The sequence below is a fragment of the Gouania willdenowi genome, chromosome 6, assembly GCF_900634775.1.
Source record: "Gouania willdenowi chromosome 6, fGouWil2.1, whole genome shotgun sequence".
NCBI lineage: Eukaryota > Metazoa > Chordata > Actinopteri > Blenniiformes > Gobiesocidae > Gouania > Gouania willdenowi.
The window spans coordinates 66,039,140-66,057,486 of record NC_041049.1 but is presented as its reverse complement, the minus strand read 5'-3'; the positions used below and the strand labels follow the sequence as shown (position 1 = coordinate 66,057,486).

Below are 18,347 nucleotides of genomic sequence, written 5' to 3'. Positions count from 1 at the left end.
GTAATTGTGATTAATTGTAATTGAACCTTAGTAATTGAGAACGTAATTCTAATTGACTATCTGAGGATAAAAAATAATTATACTTTAATTGTAATTGGAAAAAATGCTGGTGTCAGGGCCAAAATTGTTAGTTATGTTTAACATATTTACTCATAGACCTTATTCTTTTATAGGCTTTAAGTTGAGACTTTTCATTTCTGCTGTCTCATGTTTTCTGCTCTCTTCTCGAGGTCAGCTTTCCAAAACACATTTTATCTCTCAGACACGGAGGCATCACACAGTCACATGCTTACACACACTCACATAGTCGCACATACACACCCCATACACATCCATTCACACACACAAACACATAAACGCACACACCTCCACTCACATAGCAATCAGCAGATACCAAGAGAACTGGTTGTTTTGACCCAAAGAAACTGTCTCTTATTTTCACTCTCCTCTTTCCCCCTCCTCTGTCCTCTTTATCTCCTGGGGGGAGGAGGGAGGGGGACGGAGGGGCAATATACGTGATGTGTCAGAATTGTCTCTCACTCTGCCTTCGAACGTCCGGCCGGACGGTCACTAATTTTTGTTCCACTTTGTTCCATCTTTGTACTTTTTTTACTTAGTTTTATAATAAACCTTTTTTATAAAATCATCAATGCTTCGCCTGGACTCCATCACTCAACCAGAGCAATAAATCATGTCTCCAAATGAGGTCAACCGCAAATTTTGCCGTAACACTGGTTACTATAATGTTAATTGAACATGGGTAATTGAAAATGTAATTCTAACTGACAAATGTAATTGACCCCAACCCTAGCATAATTTAATTGAATAAAAATACTTTTTGCAATTTTTTTTTAGTAGAGGCTCTTTTCAGAGGGTTTAAATTAGGGGGGAAATTCTTACTTTTTCCCACATTTTTCCTTGTGTTTTTACAGCTATCAGTCGACCATACAATACAATCAATCAGAGCCCCCTTGGTTTGAATAATGAAGTACTGATGCCATGTGCACTGAAATTCTGAGTTTACTTTATCGAGCGGTGCAATGTGTTGTTGCAGAGCTCCAGTCTGAAGACGGCCCTGCTGGACTACATAAAGCGCTGGCTTCCTGCAGACAGCGAGAAGCACAACATGGTGGCACTGTGTTTCAGCATGAGGAGGGAGATTGGAGAAAACCATGAAATGGCTGCAAAGACGCAGCTCAAGATGATCGAGTCTCAACCCTGGGGTGAGTTAGGACAGTGATTACACTCTGTGGACATTTAATCTCTAGGTTGACATTTGTAAATAAAAAACTAATAATAGGAACGATAATTTGTCATTTTTCCACTAGCTATTAAGAAAAACTCCTAAACCAAAAGTCCCACAAAATATCACTTAAAGCACCTTTTTTGGACACTTTAGTCTAAAATAAGGGTCTAAGAAAAAATTGATTTGGCGATATATCACTATATTTCTTGGCACAATTATCATATTGATGCAAAAAATGTCCAAATGGACTTTTTAATCATGTTTTTTATAAAGAAAAAAACAGTTACTTGTGCTAACATGCATAGCAGTGAGCACGTAAACGCCAGGTCACTAAGTGTCATTAAACCACATCAGACCTTGTTAAACTACCTCACTCCTCAATGCAATTTAGCTTAGAAATTGATTGCACTTTATTTTCATAAAATACTTTGAAAATATATGTAAAAATAAATAAAACAACAATTCAAGCAGTATAGAAAAATGTTAACTTTTGTGAAAAATGTAATTTGACATTTTGATAAACATAAAACTTTTGTTTGATAATAATACTTGAATTAAAGTTAGTTACCATTTACATGTTCTCGCAAGTTTAAAAAAAAAAGGAAATAAATTGTATTTTTTAACCCTTTTTTATTGTAAAGATGAAATTTGTAATCATTCATTTTGCGATATATCGTATTGTTTAGTATTGTGATATATTGGGATATATTGTATCGTGACATGCAAATAATGAATCGTATATCGTATCGTCAGATTCATGGAAAATCACACCCATAGTCTAAATCCAACCTGGCAACGCTGCTTCTGTGGTGGTAGTCTCCTCCATCCTATGTGTAATAAATAAAAGTACTATAAAAAATACTAATACTAATACAGTATTTATTTATACTGCTTTACTTGCCATCTCTGCAGATGTTATGTTATCAATTCAAATTGCATAAGATTAATGAAAACATGAGAAAATGTGTCAGACCAATAATTATCGTGCATCCCTAGATTTCTCAGCTTGTGTCTGTGACCTAAGTCATCCTCTCCTCTGTCTGCAGTCGTCACTCCTGAGCTGAAGAGCTCATTGGTCAAAGTGTTGAGTCTGCTGAAGGACGCTGCAGAAAGCTTCTCTAAGGTAACTCCACCTTTTCTGTCCCTGACCTGCTTCACTTTCAACGAGACAGAAAGAGTTGATCATGTTTAAAAAAGCTTCCTGATAAAATAAGATGATTAAACTGAGAGAAAGCACTGACATTAATCCATCAGATTAATAAGTCTGTTTGTTTTTGCTCTGCTAGGACTCGTGTGTGCGTCAGGCCAGCCGGTGTGTGTGCACGGCTAAACTGATCACTCTTCAGCTCCACTTCCTCAACCAGGGCTCAGAGCTACGCATCATCAACCTGCGACCCACTGAGGTGCTGAATGCTCTTCTGGCGTTGCCACGATGCTACCAGGTGATTAAACTAAGTTCTCCAGTGCACATGATCCATGATCAGGAGACATATGATCATCTGTCCAATAACGTCATAGCTCTTCATTTCTTTTATCTGCACGATAACATTTGAACCAATGGATTGACTAAACATATTAGTTTGTTTCATGTTAGTTCTGCATTTGTTTTTGTTTCTTTGTTTTCTCATGTTTGTTTCTGTGTTTTGTTGCTTCTGCATTTATATGTTTGTTAGTTTCGTGTTTGTTTTTTTTTTTTTTTTGTTTGTTTCTGTTTTTCTTCATTTCTTTGATTCTTTATTTGTATGTTTGTTGGTTTGTTCTTGTGTTCTATTGTTTTTGTGATTCCTTATTGGTTTCTGTGTGTTTATTTCTGTTTTCTGTTGTGTTGTTCCTAAATGTGTTTGTTTCTGTGATTATTTGTTTCTGTTTGTTGGTTTCTTTGTTTGTTTGTTCCTGTTTTTTTTTCTTTCCACACAATGAGAGAAATCTAATCACAGTTTTAAGACAAGGACAGGTAAACAAAAACGGAATAATTTGAGATTTGTACTAATTTGTATATTTTTTTTTGTTTGATGTATTTTTCCTGTAATGTATGTTTTTGGAGTTATTATGTGTATTTTCTGTTGTCTTTTTGTGCATTTTTTGTATAATTATTGTTTTTTGTTGCCATTGTATTGTGATTCTGGAATCATTTTGTGTATTTTTGTATCGTTTTTGGTGTAGTTTTGTGCATTTCTATTGTTATTTTCTGTGTTTTTGTACTTTGAGTCATTTCCATATGTTTGTTGTTTGGTGTATTTTTTTGTAATGTATGTTTTTTTGAGTAATTTTGTGGGTTTTTGGAGCCTTTTTGTATATTTTTATGCATTTCTGTTGTCATTTTGTGTACTTTGTATAAATAGTGTTTAGTTTTTTTGTTTTATTTTACTCATTTAGTATATTTTTTATTATATACAGTATACTGTGTGTCTGTCTGTCTGTCTACATCCATCTCCTCCGTGCATTATCTCTCACACACAGAAGAACTTGTAAAGGCAAATTAGATAAAAAGTTCATTTGAGTCCAAACAGCGGGTGCCTTAATGAACATTTCTGTTGTTTCTTTCCATGTTTGTTTGGTTTCCATAGTAACCACTGTGTAACTGTCCTTCAGGTGATGGTGGTGTCTGAAGCCTACAGCTACAGTCCTGACTGGGCTGAGATCTTGTACCAGAAGGTGATTTTAAACGGAGACTTCACTTTCCTGGAAGAGTTCAAACACCAACGCCCGCTCACCTCCACCCTGTTTGAGGACATCTTTGAAAAGTAAGAGCTGACTCTGATACACACACATACACACTACACTGCAACATTGTTGTTGTTTTAATTAAATTACACTTTATTGTGATTTAGAGATTGCCAAATTTACTCCATAAGAAGTCTTTGTGTTTTGTCCCTGTTACGACCTTGGAGATGAATAAAAATACACTTTACACAAAGAGGCCAAGAACATGTAAAGAAGAGCCTCCAAACAAGTTTAATGTACGGTGTACACATTTTAGGACATCCTCAGGTCTCAGAGTGAGGTATCAGGAATCAGGAAAACCTCTGTCATTTGTCAGACTAAGCAGGACTCATGACTCAGCAAAACCTCCGTCAAATGGCACGGCCTCAGGCTTAAAAATAAGTCATCAGACTCAAATGCCTCAGGTTGTAAAACACGATGTGACTTTGTATTTTAAAGATATCGGAAATAAACATGATGTCACCAATATGAGCTGCTTCAGATACGAGAGTCAGTTGAAGCTGTTATTTTCTATTTATTTTTAAAGTAAATATGTATCAAAGTTTCATTTAACTATGTATTTATAATCAAACAATTCGTTGATATATCTTAACTTTTAGAAAAAAAAAGGAAAGAACTGCTTTTCAACTTTGTCATGTGTGCTTTTGGTTCCTTCAAAATAAAACGCCATGTTGTGTTTCAAGTCCCGAGGCTCTCGAGTCTGATGACTTTTATTTTGAAGCCTGAGGCCGTGTCATCTGAGGCTGTTTGATGGAGGTTTTGCTGAGTCATGAGTCCGTTTGGACTGACAAATGACAGAGGTGTTCCTGATACCTCACACTGAGACCTGAGGACGTCCTAAAATGTAAACCATATAATCAGAACAGATGCAGACAGAAGATCTCTGCATCTTTTCGCTAACTTTGCCCAAATCAAAAGTAAGGTAAAAAAAGGAACAGGGAGAAATGGTTCTAACAGCATTGCTCATTTCTGTCTTCCATGCACCAAAAAGGAAATGTCTGTATTTAAAGTATCTCACATGCGTTGCTACGCGTGTCATTATTCTACTAAAAAGGCCTTTTTTTAAACACATCCAGCGAGTGTTTCCACTCCATCTCTGCTGTGTTTTACTGTTTCAGAATAAACGGCGGTTCTAGCACCATCACTCCCAACGTGAAGCGCCTGCTGACTCACTGTGAGGACGTTTACAGCCGCTATCGGTTAGCCTACCAGCACAACTTCTACGACGTCACCAAGATGCTGCTGCAGGACTCCAAAACCTGCAACTATCTCAACGACAAGCTCGCCAGCTGATTGGCTGAATTAACGGACAATTAATTAAAAAGTCTCTTAAGGTGTTGCAATGTTATAAACTAGTAGCAAGTTTCTACTGTTGTTACTGTGATTAATGGGCAACTTTTATCACAGCGGGGCCACGTTATCGACATTCATGTCAGCATTGGAATCTGAGCATTAATACAGGAAAGAACAAATTAATTATGTGTTTATGTTGTTTTGTGTTTCGGTTGTCTTTTTGTTAATTCTTGTCCCTTCATATGTTTTCTGTTTTTGAAGAAATTTTGTTACTCTTTTGTTTGTTATTTAGAGTCATTTTGGGTTTGTTTGTTTTTTGGCCTTTGTGTGTTTTTCTGTCATTGTATACATTTGTGTTTTGTTTCTTGTTGTTCTTTTGTATGTTTTTTTTATAGTCATTTTTTTTTGCATTTTTATTGTCATTTGTGTGTTTTTGAGTCATTTTATATATTTGTTTTTGTTTTTTTTGTTTATTCTTGGCCTTTTGTATGTTTTGTGTTGTTTTGAGTTTTTGCTGTTCTTTGTGTCTTTTTGTGTATTCTTGTTCCTCTGGTTGGTTTTTAGTCATTTTGGGTTTTTTGTGTGTTTTTCTGTCAGTTTATACATTTGTTTTTTGTCTCTTGTTTTTTTTTTTTAGTCATTTTGTGTATTTTTGTTGTCATTTGTGTGTTGTGAGTCATTTTTCTGTCTTTTTGTGCATTCGTGTTCTTTAGTTTGTTTTTAGAATCATTTTTATTTTATTTTTTTGCCTTTGTGTGTTTTCCATCATTTTGTCCATTATTGTGGTTTGTGCATGTTTTTCCAAGTCATTTTGTGTATTTTTTTGTAAACATAAAATCCAAGTAGCAAAGAGCTGTTTTTTTTTTTTTTAAATTGTAAAAACCAGAAATATTTATATCTAATCATTTTTAAAACTTACAGATTAAACATTAACAATCCAAACTTCTAACCTACTGCAGAAGTGCCATAATAAAAGACAAAGACGAGGACAATTTCTCAAACATGTAGTCAAAAATAGTTTATTTTAAATACTGCTTTGAACTTTCACTATAACAACACTTTTCTACAGTTTAAAACATGACAGAATAACACAAGTGGCGATGAAAGAAGAAAAGCTCGTGTTCCCTCCTGTAAACACAATACGAGTGTGTCACCATGAGAAGCTCATAATAACAATAGGAGTCGCCACGGCAACCAGCAATAAACAGAAATCTGCAAACCAAGTCCTGATGAGCTCAGCTTTAGTCCTTTTAAAACGATAAGTGTGTGTATAACTACATGTTTTTCATATGCTTATAAGTCAGACTGGATTTTTATAAATACTGCAATAAATAAAGTTTAAAGTTCCACCTTTAGAGAAACTGGATGTGGATTAGCATTAATGTGCTCTCTGTCCACCCTGGAGCTTTAGCAGATTGTACATAAACAGAGATGAGATAAACATGTTGTTCTGAGATGACGAGTAAGGATGCTCCGATCATTGTCATTAGGGCCGATCCCTTATTACATCATTCAAGAATTAGGCTTTTAATTTGTTATGAAGCCCTATTTCTAATCAAATTATTCTTCTACACTACAAATCTTATGATGAAAAGATAAGAAGGAATCAATAATAACCAATTTATTCCACCTGGCGATAGCCCTTACTTTCTCAGCATTTAACAAAGTGACACAATGTTATTACCTTTATATGTGTACGTTATTTGACGTTGGTACAGTGCAACAGTTTTTTACTCTGAAGGGTTGAAAATGAGGCAATTTTAATGATGCTATATTAATAAAAATAACCATAATATGACTATTTATAATGATCAACTGAGTCGTCGCACAGTAAGGCTGCACGATTTTAGCTCAAAACAAAATCCTGATTTTTTTACTTTGAAAATTTCCTTTTCGATTTGAATTTTTTTTATTTTTCCCCCATTAAAATTATTCATAAAATGTATTTATTTAAATTATTTCAAGTATTTTATTTTAATTGGGAAAAGGATAAAACATATTTCCGTATTAGGAATAAAGTGCAACTGCAAAGCTTTAATGAAGAACGTTAAATTCCCTGTGGGATTGATAAAAATAACAACCTGCCATAACCAAAAACAAAAACGTTGCATTAGAAAAAAACTCACAAAATTCACATTTAAGAAGAAGATGTTGTAGCGGGGGTCTATTACTTTAAACGTGTTTGTCCTTAGCAACGTGGAATGCCACCATATCTGAAATCCATTTCCACGTCGCTACGGTAACGCTAACTACTACGGTGGCCTGGAGGAGCACAGCCCAAAGACGGCCCGGAGAGAGAGAGACTCATGCTGTGATTACCGTCGTGAACGGAAAAATTGATTTTTTTAAAAATCGCCTTGAATAAATAATTCAATTTCTTTTTTATCGATTAGTTGTGCAACTCTGCGCAGAACAGTAACATTTTATGTGACATGATCACGAGAAAACTTCGAAATGGACGTTTTTTGTCACATGGTAACATCACAGAATGAAACAGCTGTTTTGATGGATATCGGCCAATGGATCAGAGCATCCTTATCATAGATTTCATCTCCTGTGTGACTTTCACTAATGCCGATCAACGTCGACTGCTTTTCTCTATCAATGAATGCTCAGCTTCAGTTTTATGATTGTTTAGTTCTAGTTTGCATCCCGTGCGCACATACACATACACGCGCACACATACATGCACACACAGTCAGTCAGCTTTGTCCTTTTTCCTCGGGTGACTTTACTCGCCACAGCTGATCCCACGGCTCCCACGCCTCCCGACACCATGGAGATGCTGCCTTTGACCAGTCCTGCACTGGCTGTGGGGACGCTGATCACTGCCGTTTTGGTGAGCTCGAAACTCTTGGTTCCCACCCAGGCCACGCCCCCGATGGTTGCTCCCACCACGTTCCGCGTCATGCTGAAAAGGCCACCGCCCACTCTCCACATGACGCCTGCTTCTGCCTCAGCGTGATCCTTGTTGGTGTCTGACACGTGACGTAGAAGAACAACAGAACGTCAATAAAAAAAAGAGGGTACTGGAATATTAAATAGCCATAAAAGGCAGGTTTTTAACATATTGTAGGGACAAAATCTCTGTGTTTGGTTTGGTTAAATCTAAAAACATGGGGCGTCGATTGTAAAGTTGCACATGCTAAAATAAACAGCAACTTTTCCCAACATTTAGCAACATTTAAAAAACCTTTAATGTTACTTTTAACCAGATTTACAGCAATATTTGTGAAATTTGTTATAATTTTTTCTCGTAAAATATGTCAACATTAAATCTAAATGTTAAATGTTACATTTAAATATAAGTGTTAAATATAAAAGCTAAATATTAAAAATAAATGCCATAGGTGAAACTAAATATTTAGTTAATATGCAAATTCACCAGAAGTACCAAAATAATAGCTCATTGTGATTTAACATTGAGCATTTAGATTTAACATTTATATTCAAAAGAAAACATTTATATTTAAGAGTAACATTTATATTTAAATTTTATAGTTAGCTTTAGATTTGATATTTAACATTTAGATTTAGAATTCATATTTAACATTTAGATTTAACATTATATTTTTACGAGAAAATTAAATATCCCAAATTTCACAAATATTGCTGTAAATCTGGTCAAAAGTAACATAAAAAAACTCCACAAACATTTTTTAAACATGGTTTGTTGCTAAATATTGCTGTTTATTTTAGCACATGCAACTTTACAATTGGCGACCCATCCTTAATTTTTATCGCGATGCCTACGCAACTGTTTTTTTTTTCAAATTTATTTTAACTTCTGCGTGTGACTGGACGTCAGAAAAAGGGCGTGGCACTTTGGTTTGTATTGAATTGAGGAGGTAAAAGCTGGAGTTTTCCTACCAAGGGTTTGTTCCTCTTGGAGTGATGGAGGTTCTTCATGATTCAGTGTTTCCTCCTCATACTCGTCTGTGTGTGGCTCAACAGGAGATGAGCTCCTCTCTTGTTCTGCACTCAGCACCTGAAAAACAGCAAGAATCACCTGATAGGAAAATATGTATATATTATATATGCATAGACACCATCAGCCTCACTACTCACTGCATGGAGCTTTATTAAAATGAAGAATCTGAATTCAAATTTGTCTGATTTACATTTGTCTCTTTCAAAAATGTGTGTTTAGTTCTATGCTTTTGATGTAATATGACATACCAAGCACTTATTAATCAGCTGTGGTACTAAAGTTAGTGTCCTACGTCGTTCAGTTAAAAACATAAACCTCAACCAAGCCAAACCCATCCAGCACCTTTAGGATGAACTGGAACCAGGGCCTTCTCGTCCAACATTAGTGCCTGACCTCATCAACAGTGTTGAGACAGGATTGGGGCCAATTACATTTTCAATTACCCATGTTCACTTACAATTCCATCACGATTACAGTGAGCAGCATTTTTAGGCCGGGCTGTCGGACTCAAAACGCCACTCATTTCGTTCTGGTTGTTTTTCTTTTTCTTCTTGTTGTGTACACTAGTTAAAATCACTACTCCTTTGTTACTCGTGAACAGATCGGGCTAAAATTTGGTAGCTATAATCTATGGATGTGGACGCATCAACGCTCAGAGCCCAAATTTCGATCTGGGGCCCAGGGGGACCCCAAAAAAAAAAAAAAAAAAAAAAAAGTCGATTTCTCATTTATTTGCGAGTCAAAAATTACGACGGTTGGTGGTACAGAATCATTGGCACATACCAATATATAAATGAAGCCCATTGCCCCGTACGTGTCACTGGGGCGCCAGAGGGCCCCCGGGGGCCCCATTTTTCAAATGACTACTCCTCCGTTAGTTCTCATTAGATCAAAATGCAGTTTAGTATGAATACTCTATGAATGAATATGATGAGATGCTCAGAGCCCTTTTTTTTAAATGGGGCCCGGGCGGGGGCCCATCCCCATTTCCGGTAATTTCCAGATTTATGGAAACATAGTTATGTGATATATCATTTCATAGGTAATTCAATGTAGATTATGATTATACCTCGCACAACTCGATGAGTTCATTTTCTCATTTGTTTGTGAGTCAAATATTGCGACAGTTGTTGGGACCGAATCATTGACACATACCAATATATGAATGGGTCCCATTACTTCGTATGTGCCACAGGGGCACCAGGAGGCTCCCGGGGGCCCCATTTTTCAAATGACTACTCCTCCGTTAATGCTCGTTGAATCGGGCTGTAATTTGTCATGGATATTCTATGAGCGGATGTCAAGAGCCTCTTGGAGACCCTTTTTTTAACTCGGTCGAATCGAGTCATTTGACTGAATTCTTGGGAACGTGGTACGTGCTATTCAGCGCGGTGACGTTTCGCGGGCCCGGCCGTAGTTCATCCAAACTTGCTTCCAATTACAATTATTTTTTTATCCTCAGAAATTTAATTACAATTACATTTTCAATTAGTAAAGTTCAATCACAATAAATCACAATTACTGAGCCTGGAATAAATAACCTCACAAGAGTTATGTTAGCTTCCTGTTAGCATCACTTATGATAACGAGTCCTAAATCAGCTGTAAAACACACTAAAAACTAATATCTGTTATCTAATTTCTTTCCTATCTATTGGTTACCTTGTTACGCTTCCTAATCAATGAAAATATAGGTTTTGATATTCATGGTGTGGACATCTGAGCCTTTTTTGTGTCAGTATACCCCTAGATTTATATTTTTATTAAATGGTAAATTGTGGAAAAGCTTGGTATGAAACATATTTTAATAATTGTAAACTACATACAGTATGTGTAGAACTGTAACATGGTTCCCCAGTTTTGAGTTAAATTCCAATTGACAATTTTTTGTAGAATTTTCATGGCAATTACAATTACAAAGTCAATTATCTAAACTCAATTACAATTTAATTACGATTACGACAGCAACATATTTTTAAAATTACAATTACAATTATAATTACTGTAGTGTAATTAATTACAATTACAATGGACCCCGACCCTGGTGTTTACCACCTTTTATTCATATCGCTTGTTTATTTGTGTCAACAAGCTCCTCTAAACCCTTTCCTGTTTCTGCTCCAGGATTAACCTCAGAATAAAGCCTTTCATTTTAAACTTTAAATTTTGATGTATTTTAAAGAGTGTGCCACAATGTATTATCGATGGATGACAAATGTTTCTACAGTTTAAAACATGGAGACGGATTAATAAATATAATTGTCATTATTACACATCCAAATACGTAGTCAATGAAATACAGCGTGTGCCTGTATTTAGTTTGTCCTTTAGGCTTCCTATAAAAGCCATGACGACAAAATGTCAGATAGATAGATAGATGTAATAAATATCTATACATACTAATAGTAATGAAATATGAATATACTTGTTCTGTGTTTTGTGTAGTGTTATGTTTTGTTACGGGGCCTCTATTTGTTAGGTGATTTGTGTTGTTGTTGTTGTACATTAATCTTATTGCGTGTTGTGTATTGTGCCTCGTTGTGTTGCATTGACGTGTATTGCGTTGTGTTGTTGTCGTGCACACGGTGTGAGTGCGTGTGTCAGTGGCTCGTCAGTAGTTTCTTTACCTTCATCGCTGTCCGTGAGCCGCGCGCTGCGTTCTGTTGTTTATCCGCTAACCCGAGGACGGAAGTGACGCACTGTTGTTTACTATCCGCTGACAGCTGCAATGACACAGACCCACCACACGGTGTCGCCACATATACACTACTAGTTACGTACGCTAGAACGACACAAATTCTTCTATTATTAATTTTTATAATTTTTAATAAAAAAATATTTTTTTCTTTAATATTTAACACTAATCAACAATAACAGATTAACTAAAGTGCACCATATGTCATATGATATTTATTGGTACAAAAATGCAAATCTATACGAATAAGAAAACACAATATCTCAGAATAAAAGGAAAGAGAAGTAAGAAAACCACACAGCAAATAAAAAAACAAAAACAAAACAAAAAAAAAAAAAAAAAAAACAGGAAAACATTTAGTGATTTTCAGGTTTCAAGTGTTTACAGAATGAATGGTACAGTTTACACAAATTCTTCTCTAAATATATATATATATATATATATATATGGAACAAATCATATTATAAATTAAGAAGAGAAGAAGAAGAAGAAGAAGAAGAAGAAGAAGAAGAAGAAGAAGAAGAAGAAGAAGAAGAAGAAGAAGAAGAAAAAAACATTTCAATAATTTTATTTATGAAACACTTTCATACATTTTCTGATACTGATTTCCAAAACAAAAATGGTATTACATGACAGATTATTGATTAATGAAATCCTAGAACCTCTCTCTCTCTCTCTCTCACACACACACACACACACACACACACACACACACACACACACACACACAGAGAGAGAGAGAATAATGATAACAACAATAATTACATTAATATTAATAATGAAGAGATGCAGTTGGTATGAATGCATTACATCATTCTAATAACTATTCTGCTACTTTGATATTATAATATTTGGTTTGAAAATGTTACAATGAACACATAAAAAGTGTAAGTAAGCATACATACTGTACCATTAGTGTTAGGATGTTCGGATTAGGCTATTGTTATGAGGACAGCTGAGAAACTGTGTGCATGTGAACACAAAAACCACTTCCTTCTGTCTCCAGTGAGGGCTGACCTTTGACCCACGCACATTTTGCTCCCACCGTGGTGTCGGACACATGCTGTATGAGGTCTCTGCTTTCCTTTGCTCCAAATCCCTGTGTATTTTCTAACTCTGCTTTCTAAAAATACTCCTTAGTGCGGATGTCGCTGCGGCGTTACATAATACGACGTGTCAGGAATGAAAGTTCTCACAAAGGAAACAGTAACAATAACAATCGATAAGTCACAGTGTTTGAATTCATTCTTTCATACTTTTCTGTGTTCTGGAAACTGTTACAGTTCTATATGACAAACTTAAAAGCTGTAGCTTCAAAATGGTTGGATTTAAAACTCTTCCTGTCAATGAGTATAAACCTTCACTAGCACCTGGACATTTCTGATGGTCGTGAATCTACTCAGCCAAACTGCATAATACGACATCACAAGTGGCCGCAGTATTAAATAATGTATAATGTAATACTGCAAAATATCTAAATTTAATGGCATTTTCCATAGAACAAAAAGTTCATTAAATAGAAACTGTCTGAAGTTGCTTTATTCATCTCTTATAATGTTTTACCTTTAAAACATATATACTGTAGATCCATTAATCATTAATTACAAAAGAGATCTTTAAGAATAATACATAAAGTGGAATTCAGGGCACCTTCTAACGCACTCTAGAATAATAAAACTTATGGATTTAGTAAGGTTTAAAGTGATTTTATTCAGAGTAAGAAATAAAAACCTTCCTTTGGTTATTATATAACTTTTTAAACAAAGAGAAGGAAGTTTAATTCAAGAGGGATTTACATTTTTGAACAAAGCAAATTTAGAACAAATGTTAAAAAACGATGCGTTTCGGTTTAAGGTGTTGAATGGGAAGAGATTCAAATTCTGATGTAGCTGGTTATGATTTACAGTCCACATAAACAGGACTGAATCATAACATAACCTAACCGCTAGAGCAGACATGGGCGCGTCTGTGAACGGTCGCATTTACAGACCTTGGAGTCACTGTTAGCTTGCCAATAAACGGGAAGGGACTCATCACCTTTATAAGTGTTGACTAGGCCACTGGGAGTGAGGCCCAAGGCCAAGACAGGCTGACTTGATAATAATGTATCATGTTTTTCTGCAGTCAGTGTCTTCTCCTCTTCCTTCTCTCTCTTTTTTGTTTCAGGTGTCGTGAAGCTGATGATGGCAGTTCCTGATCTGTGGTTCACGGCTCAACTAGTCTAAGACACTCTGATGTTCTATCTCTCTATCCTGTTCTGTTGGTCCTTCTGTCCACTAACCCCAACCAGTCCACGCAGATGGCTGCCACCTCTGAACCTGGTTCTAACGGAGATTTCTTACTGTTAAAAGAGTTGTTTCTTCCCACTGTCGCTAAATGCTTGTTCATGTGGATCTTGTTGGGTTTTTTCTTTCTTATTATAAATTTTATATTTTGATAAGTGCATTGAGATGACTTTGTTGTAAATTGCGCTATACAAATAAAGTTGAATTAAATTAATGGTCATGTTTTTGGATTGTGGGAGGAAGCTGGAGTACCCGGAGAAAAACCAACACAAGCACTGGGAGAGCATGCAAACTCCACACAGAAAGGACCCAAGCGTCCACCCCAGGGCTGGAACCCAGGACCTTGTTGTAAATGAAAAAGGTTTGTATAATGGCCTGGAGTCAAGGGTGGGTTGTACAACTGGCACACCGGGCATCATCCAGGTGGGCCGGCGACCTGAAGTAGGCCGGTCTGTCCGCTAACTTTTTTTTTTTTGATCAGCGAATGGATGCAAACATGGTAACAGGTGGCCAAAAATGGTCCAAAAGTGGCAAAAACATGGCAAGAAAAGAGTGTAAAGTGACTAAAATGGGCCAAAAGCAGTCGAGAGTGGCAAACAATAGTGAAAAAGGGAATTATGTGGCAAAACAAAAAGGAAACAAGGGGTTTTTATTGATATTTATAACTTATTTGATTGAAAAGTGACCCAAAAAATTAAAGAAATGATAAAAATTGGATGTAATTGTCAAAAGGAACTTGCAAAAACGAATAAATAATAGAAAAAAGGAGGATATTTATTGGCAAAAGGTAGCTAAAGTCTGAGAACTTTTTGAAAATGGGACAAAGGAAGTTACAAAATGGCCAAAGGAAATGGGGTTAAAAGTTTCCCCTTTTTAAGGTTTTCTGGGGGAAAAATAATTAAATTTAAGACATAAGAAGCCACATGTTGAGCATCACTAACTTAATAACAGCTTCTACATGGTGTTACTGATAATATAGTGGACTGGTCTGGACACAAAATGCCAGGGCTGTGCCAGTTTAAAAATGTTTTTGAAGAAAATAACAAATATATTTACATGCATATATTTGTGAATTTTCATTTGCATGTTTAAAACAATGAAAATATTTGTGTGCATCACAAACACGTTTATAAATCTAATTTTCTGTGTAAATTCATTTTTATTTTACATATGATTGAAACACATTTGTGTGTGCACTGAAAACGTTTTTGTGATTTGCATTTATTCTTTTTGAGGCTGTTCTCGTTCTATAGAAAGTAGCTCACAAAAAAAAGAACTGGTGACCCCTTGTTTAGGGCTGAGAAGTTGGAGGTCGTGTGTTTGAGCCCCAGTGGGACACTTTTTGTTGCGTGTCCCACGAGAGCAAAACTAAAAACACAGTGTGGGTTTCTGTTCCTGTGCGTTTCATGATTTTAATTCATTTTATTGCTCACATGTTTTGTTCTGTAGAAAATAATTATCAGTATGTATAACTGTCTCCACACAAGTGTAGCTAACTCCTTGGTTGCCTTTCCTCACTATTCAAAGACATATCAGGATATAGAGAATGTTGTCCAGTTTGTCTTTGTCCTGCCTTTTTGTTCATCACTCGATCAAACATAAGAAATCATTAAGTTTCACACATATTAAGCCTTTATTTTAATCATACAAATAACACAAAGACATCATCTCTAAATTCACTGAAACACTCGTCGCCATCAAAATATTTTAAAACTTATTTTTCAAAGATATGTGCTGTTGTCACCTCTATTTAGGGTCACACACACACATCTGCTTTTCCATTTCCACCACCCACTTGAACATAGACTTAAGAAATCAGGATCTTTCACCCTAGAGCTGAGAATACTCCCACAAATAAAGAGCCATTAGAGAAGGAAAAGAAACCCACCAGGGAAGCAGTTAAAAAAAAATCACCAAAAAACAGAAAACGTTGAAGAAGAAAAGAAAGAAATAACTGTGAATCCACAGCTGCAGCAGGTCTGCTGGAGACACTCACAATGACGCAAAGAATTCATCTCATCCATAACAACTTCACACAATCTGAAATGTGAGAATCGATCTATTCCTTTTAAAGTAATATGACTAATATATTACCAAAAGATGTTTGTGAAAATAAAAAAAACTTCTTCCGCATCTTCCAGGACTTTTTTTGTGACAGTCTGTGCAGAAGCTGTTTCATATTTCCCTCCAAACGTCATCATTTATATTAGAGGTGTCCCGATCCGATATCGATAACGGATATTGGTCCGATATCAGCCTGAAAACGAATATCGAATTAAAATTTCCGATTTCTTTTTCTTTTTTTTTGCAATTATTTTTTTATTTATTTTATTCAATTGTAGAATTCTGTTGATAATATGTTGAAGGTTAAAATGTAAGCAACCAATTGGTTAATAATAAATGGGTAAATTTTTCTCATACCTATTGTTGCTGACTATTGTTCTCTGTTTGAATAATATCACTTTATCAAGCCTTTTCAAACATTCCACACTACAAAATAAGTCATTATTATTTCTTCATAAAAAAAAAAAAAGTAATCAAAGAATGTATGATTCATGCTGATATTGTATCGGAACAATATTGGTATCGGCCGATACGCAAGGCTGCGATATCGGTATCATATCGGAAATGAAAAAGTTGTATCGTGACATCCCTAATTTATATGACATCTCTACACGTGAGGAATAAGGAAACTTGAAGATGAATGATATTTATTCCAGGCCTTTAGTTTTAGGTTTTTTTAATTGAATTTGATCTGCTTCTTTTGTTTACAACATTTGTTGTAACTTGTAAAACATAGAGGCAGGTAATCATGTACAGTATATGAGTGTTTTCCAGACTTTTAATAAGCTAACCTACTAACTAAAGGGCTGACATATTTTTGTGCTGTGGGAGGATTGGAGTGTCACTGGAAAAGCGATGCAAGCATGCACAGATCTGTTTGGCCTTATCACTATATAAATAGAGCTATTTCCCCTCTTGGATACATTTTTTTTGCCTTCAAAAAATTGGAGATCTAAACAAGTCCAAAGAGTCCAATCTGACCAAACTGATATCCTCCTGAGAACCAGTTCATTTCTGTCCTGATTTTGTTCTCTATCTTTGAGAACAAATTCCTTTGAGCAACAATAGTTATTCCTATTCTGGAGGATAACGGAACGTTCACTGTTTTACATTATAAAATAGCAACCGTTGTTAGTGCTTAAAAAGTTGTCATTTTTTTTGGTTTTAGACGACAAGAGATGCATCTATAATATATACGCTTGCCTGTAATGAAGTGATCGTGACAGACTTTATAGCATTGCTTTTCTGGGTCGGGTCGAAAAGTTTTCTTGTTGTTGATGGCTAGCCATTTGTTTCTCCGTTCCGTGGACAGACGTTCTGTTTGATCGCCTTGACGAGTTATTATTTTAGAAATGCAATAAAACTTTTATTTTCCCCTGGCTTCGCTTTGTTTGAGCAACCCCACACAGCGCGTGTATGCGGCATGACACACGGCTAAAATTGGGTAAAATCAGTGACTTGGGTTACTTGCTAAGGTTACAGTGACACACAAGATGGCAACACGCGCAAGGGATCATGGGTAATTCGAGAAATGGAAACCCATCAATAGACCACATCATGACTGACTTGGCTGGAGGCAAAAACAGGGAGCGCTGCTGGCTGAAGACTGTGAAGGCTAGTAATGTTACAGCTTTAGATGTGGTCTTGTTGTGTGTTTGGGTGCCAGAATAGGAGGAATAACATTAGTGGACGTAAATTAAAGTTTCATAGGATTCCGGCTGACACTCGTGCTCAGAAACACAAAGACAATTGTGGTTTTGCCTCCAGGCTAAGCCCCGCCCAACAAAATACATCACAATGTTTACAAACAATCAAAGGGTCTATTGGGGGAGATTCACATCATAGAATAGCAAAAGTAAACAAAAATAAATACCAAATAGGATAACAGTGCAAATATACAACTGTGCGACGGACATAGATAAAAAAAGATAAAAATTAAATTAAATTTGAAGCAAAAACAAAACAACAACAACAACAATGGCATAAATAGCACAACATTGAAGGACAATAAATGGGGAGATAACAACAAGAATAACTGTAAAGAAAGGACTGAGCAAAAGAGAGAGAGAGAGAAGAAAAAGGATGGACACACACACACACACACACACAC

At 35.8% G+C, this 18,347-nt stretch overlaps 2 protein-coding genes across 2 annotated transcripts in view; one reads left to right on the top strand and one right to left on the bottom strand.

Annotated features, from left to right (window-relative positions):
• Nucleotides 1-5,286, top strand: part of LOC114464291 (spatacsin-like) — a 33,420-nt gene extending 28,134 nt beyond the window's left edge. Inside the window, 5 exon segments of the mRNA XM_028448338.1 lie at nt 1,055-1,223; nt 2,293-2,369; nt 2,533-2,688; nt 3,839-3,990; nt 5,089-5,286. Of these exon segments, the coding sequence (XP_028304139.1) occupies nt 1,055-1,223; nt 2,293-2,369; nt 2,533-2,688; nt 3,839-3,990; nt 5,089-5,263 (729 nt within the window). The 3' untranslated portion in view covers nt 5,264-5,286.
• Nucleotides 5,287-7,103: 1,817 nt separating this feature from the next.
• LOC114465209 (transmembrane protein 263-B-like) lies at nt 7,104-11,910 on the bottom strand. The gene is given in 4 exon segments (XM_028450053.1): nt 7,104-7,990; nt 7,993-8,241; nt 9,134-9,251; nt 11,821-11,910. Coding segments are annotated over 4 exon segments (402 nt in total). The 5' UTR covers nt 11,827-11,910; the 3' UTR covers nt 7,104-7,961.
• Nucleotides 11,911-18,347: the final 6,437 nt, after the last annotated feature.